The following is a 4,002-nucleotide window of genomic DNA, read 5'->3' on the forward strand; positions in this document are numbered from 1 at the left end:
CAATATAAGAGAGTGTCATGTGAGGTAAACAGAAATAAACCTTTGAGAAGGATCCTTTTGGAGCATGATTTCATCTCAGGGTAGTTTCCAGTCATACGACCAGTTTCCTATTTCCTCTCCTAACTCAGGAATTGATGATTTTCAGTTCTCAACTTAATGGCTAGCTGAAATTTTCTGCTTGGTCTTAGTTACCCTAAAGATGGCTGTTCTCTGGCTAAGGTCATATTCATGAGGACATTAGTACTCTTCAACCACCTAAATCTATTTTTGGAGATTTAGATGATTCAGAATGGAGTTGCTAGATCTGGTATTTTCAGTCTACTTCTACTTTCTCTTTACTTCTATGATGTAGGAATATAATTCACCTTTATTTAAGCCAAATGATGGCAGTTCACCATTAGGATATATGTTTGATGAAAATAATTATTTAATTTTGCTTTGTTAATACAGTATAGTACTAATTCATTTATATTTTTCTTTAAAGAAGGACCTTAATATTTGCATAAAAATTAGAATGAGACACTTATCTTTGGCAAAAACAGCTTACACCATTATGTTAAGGAAATTCATTTTCAATAAAAGTATATAAAATTTTTGTGTTAATATATTTATAAAAGAAAAATCTGTTAATGGGTCTAAAGTGTCATCAGAATTTCAAATGGTCATTGTTCCATAAAAGTTTAATCATGATTTATCTAGATTGATTTCAACTTTTCAACACCCCAGTTCCACTGATCAGTCCAAGCCCAATACTCTGATCAAGACTAAGAAAAAATGAAATTATTTAGGGTTGCATAAATGAGCTGTTCCACTTCCAGTAATGGTGAGTTACCTTGTTGTCGACCAATCATTGTATGAAGAACTAGCAAGACAAAGTTAGTTTCAAAGTATTGGAGAGATACCGCACTGAGGACTTAGGGCACATGAGGATAGAGCCGTAACCAGTGTAATTCCAGGAGTAGTCATTGGCTGCTTTTCCCAGAATCTTGATGTAATCCTAGGAACAGAGGAAACTCCCATGAATGACTTATAAGGAATTTCTTAGCCAGTGGTGACAGGAAACAACAATAATCTGATAAACTGAAAATAATGTGACGCTACCTATCTTGTATGTCTGAGTCTATAGAGTGAGAATATTTTATACAAATTTGTGTGGATCTCATCTCTGAGTGTAAACATCTCCTAGGGGCAGTGTTTACCACCAGCAACCGATTTAGTTGTTTTTATCTAAATTCCTAAACAACAGAATCAAATTGTGTCTGCATAGTTCAATCATGGACACTAATTTTCAAAAGAACAACCCAACGTTGCTTGTGGGAAAGGAATTTGATTCAAATTGCTGATTTATGTCTTATGTCTCCATTAAAAGAGGTCAAGCCAAAACAGAACGATATTTGTTGCACGGAACCCTAAGCATTTTCTAATTGTTGAGCCTTTCCCTTTTCCACTGAGAAACTGTTTTAGGAACTCTATGCTCCACTGCAGACTCTGGCCCCTGCCATTTACCCTGCTTGCTTCCTGGGCCCACAGTCTCACACCCCCCCAGGGACCAGAGGCAAATTAGGCTCCTAAAGTGACAAACGGACTGTGTCTCACAATCAGCCAATCCAAATTAGCAGGACAGCATACGTCATTTACATAAGAGGACCTGAATGGGAACCTGTGAGGGAAAAGGGTGGGAATTTAGGCTATATAGGGAGGTCTCTTCCTTTGTTCTGGGAGACACTGGTTTAGGAGTTCCTGCTCCCCAGTGCTCTCCTTGCTTGCAAGCAAAAAGAGGCGCTGTAACACTGAACAAAGAGCTGCAACGCTAAGATAAAAGCTATAAAACTACAACACTGATGCCAGTCTTGGATTCCTCTGTGCATTCGCCCCACAACATTTCACTTTCTCTCTGTCTAATAGTACATCTTTTATTTTCAATCCCTACTAGTTAATCATCTTCACTGCGCAGTTTTGCATTACTCTTGTACAGGCATGCCATTGTAATAAAGGAAAGCAAAATACTTCAGCCCAAATATACATCCAAGACTCAGAGAGGCTGGAAAACCAAAAATAGCTAAAAAGCTGTCTTTTGTGGAAAATAATTGCATTTATACAGGAAAAAGATATGCTCTAGTGAAGTAAACAACCATGCCTCGGCTGAGACCCCCTTTTCCTTGTCTACCATCTGCTCTTTCTGAAGGCAGCTGCTAGATTACCCGAGATGTTTTCATCTGCATAACAAGACAGCCCTTGCTGACCGCTTTCCTCCCTTCACCTGTGACATCACCTCCCCCAGAGCTATGAGAAACTCGGTCCCAGGCAGTTGCTCTTTGAGCTCATTCATTGGCCCTGTAAATCATTTACCCCTGCATTCCCTCCGCATCTCTTCTCTCCCCTATGAAGACTGACAGAGAAGCTTCTGTACCCTATTGCGTTATTGGGCAATCACTCTTCTGCAATTTCCTTGTGCATTGCTTTCCCTTACTCCCACCTCCATGACATTAAAATAATTTTTTAATGCCATTTCTCCTATTAATCTGCCTTTTTGTCAGTTGATTTTCAGTGAACCTTCAGGGGTTGAAGCAGAAGTTTTCTTTTGGTCTCTATAGTAATTAAAAACATACAGAACAAAGGAAAGGAAAGGAAATAAGCAAAGAGAATGAAGCTGCCAATGGTCAAGACTAGAAAGTGGTTAGGGGAGCACAATTTAGACATGAGTAAGGAAGCAAAGAGGTCTTTACGTTGCTTTGCCTATATATAGCTAAGGAGAATGTTTTCTTTTTCTGGCCCAGAAAGTGACTCAATCCTTGGGTTTGTGTTTCTTCATCTCCGAGGGGAACTGGAAACAGATGATGATGTCTTATAACCTCCTCCCCCTTCTCTCCTATGACTCGTTGCATCTTAAATAAGCCATGGACAAACTTTTCTGGGCTTTTATCCTGTTTTCTCAATGTCTGTTTCATTACTGGCTATAGCTATAACTATTCTATCGCCTAAAAAGCCCTGTTCAGTTCAACCCCGTTGTTCAGGGTCTTTTATGGAGGTTTTATTACTCAGGCATCTTTGAGTGAATCATTGGCCATTGGTAATTAAACTCAATCTTTAGGCCCTTCCCTCCCCTAGGGAGGTGGGGCTGAAAGTTCCAACCTCTAATCTCATGACTGGCTCCTCTGGCAACCAGCGCCCATCTGGAAGCTATCGAGACCGTCAAGAGTGACCTCATGAGCATAAACTCAGGCACGGCTGAAAGGGTCTTGTTATAAATAACAAAAGTTGCTTCTTCCATTTTGATTGCTCTGGAGCTAATTCATGAACTGGGAATTAAAAACAAATAGATAAGAAAAGATGTTCCTTCTACCTTTATTGCTCTGGAGAAAAGTTGGAGACAAAACCCAAATATAAGAACAGATGTTCTTATCACCCCGTCTCCCTGAAAGTTTCAAGGTTCTGTGCCATGAACTGGTGACAAAGACCAAATATATATTTCTTATTATATTCCAATATCATAAGCTTAATATTCATATATCCATAGTAGATTTTCTTGTGTTCGAGACTGTGAGATGTTTGGGAGGTTAATAGAGAGAATGGTCTACATTCTAGAGACTGCATGTGAATGAGGAAAGATCTGTGAACCTCTGAGCAATGACAGAATTCATGAGGCTGCATCTCATTTTATACTACCTCAGGCTACCCTTTACCTAATCAGGGAGATCATAAAATATTACTAACCTCTGGCCAATATTAGTCTTGCTGCAATAAGAATGCTTACATTTGCAGATAGTTTCCAGAATATTCCATGTTTCAATCACATTCCTCAATGATGTCAATGGGTCTTTATGTTATTTACTATATTAAACCTTAATATCTAAACCATATCAATTTAACCAGACTACTTCTTAATCTCTAGTATACTATTCAACACATTAATTAAATCTTACATAAAAAAGAAACCAATAGGTTAGGTAGCACATAATTTAATAAAAGCCTTCAAATAAATTTCTTTTAGCATGTACAAAA

General features: G+C 38.4%; 1 protein-coding gene across 1 annotated transcript in view; it reads left to right on the forward strand.

Moving 5' to 3' along the window:
- Window positions 1-820: 820 nt before the first annotated feature.
- The window catches only part of LOC103608839 (C-type lectin domain family 6 member A-like), a gene marked incomplete at its 3' end in the record, with an annotated part of 9,974 nt that continues 6,792 nt past the window's right edge, over window positions 821-4,002 (forward strand). Inside the window, exon 1 of the mRNA XM_008593230.1 lies at window positions 821-875. Within this exon, the coding sequence (XP_008591452.1) occupies window positions 821-875 (55 nt within the window). The remainder of the gene's footprint in view (window positions 876-4,002) is intronic.

The sequence above is a fragment of the Galeopterus variegatus genome, unplaced genomic scaffold (assembly GCF_000696425.1).
Source record: "Galeopterus variegatus unplaced genomic scaffold, G_variegatus-3.0.2 Scaffold8910, whole genome shotgun sequence".
NCBI lineage: Eukaryota > Metazoa > Chordata > Mammalia > Dermoptera > Cynocephalidae > Galeopterus > Galeopterus variegatus.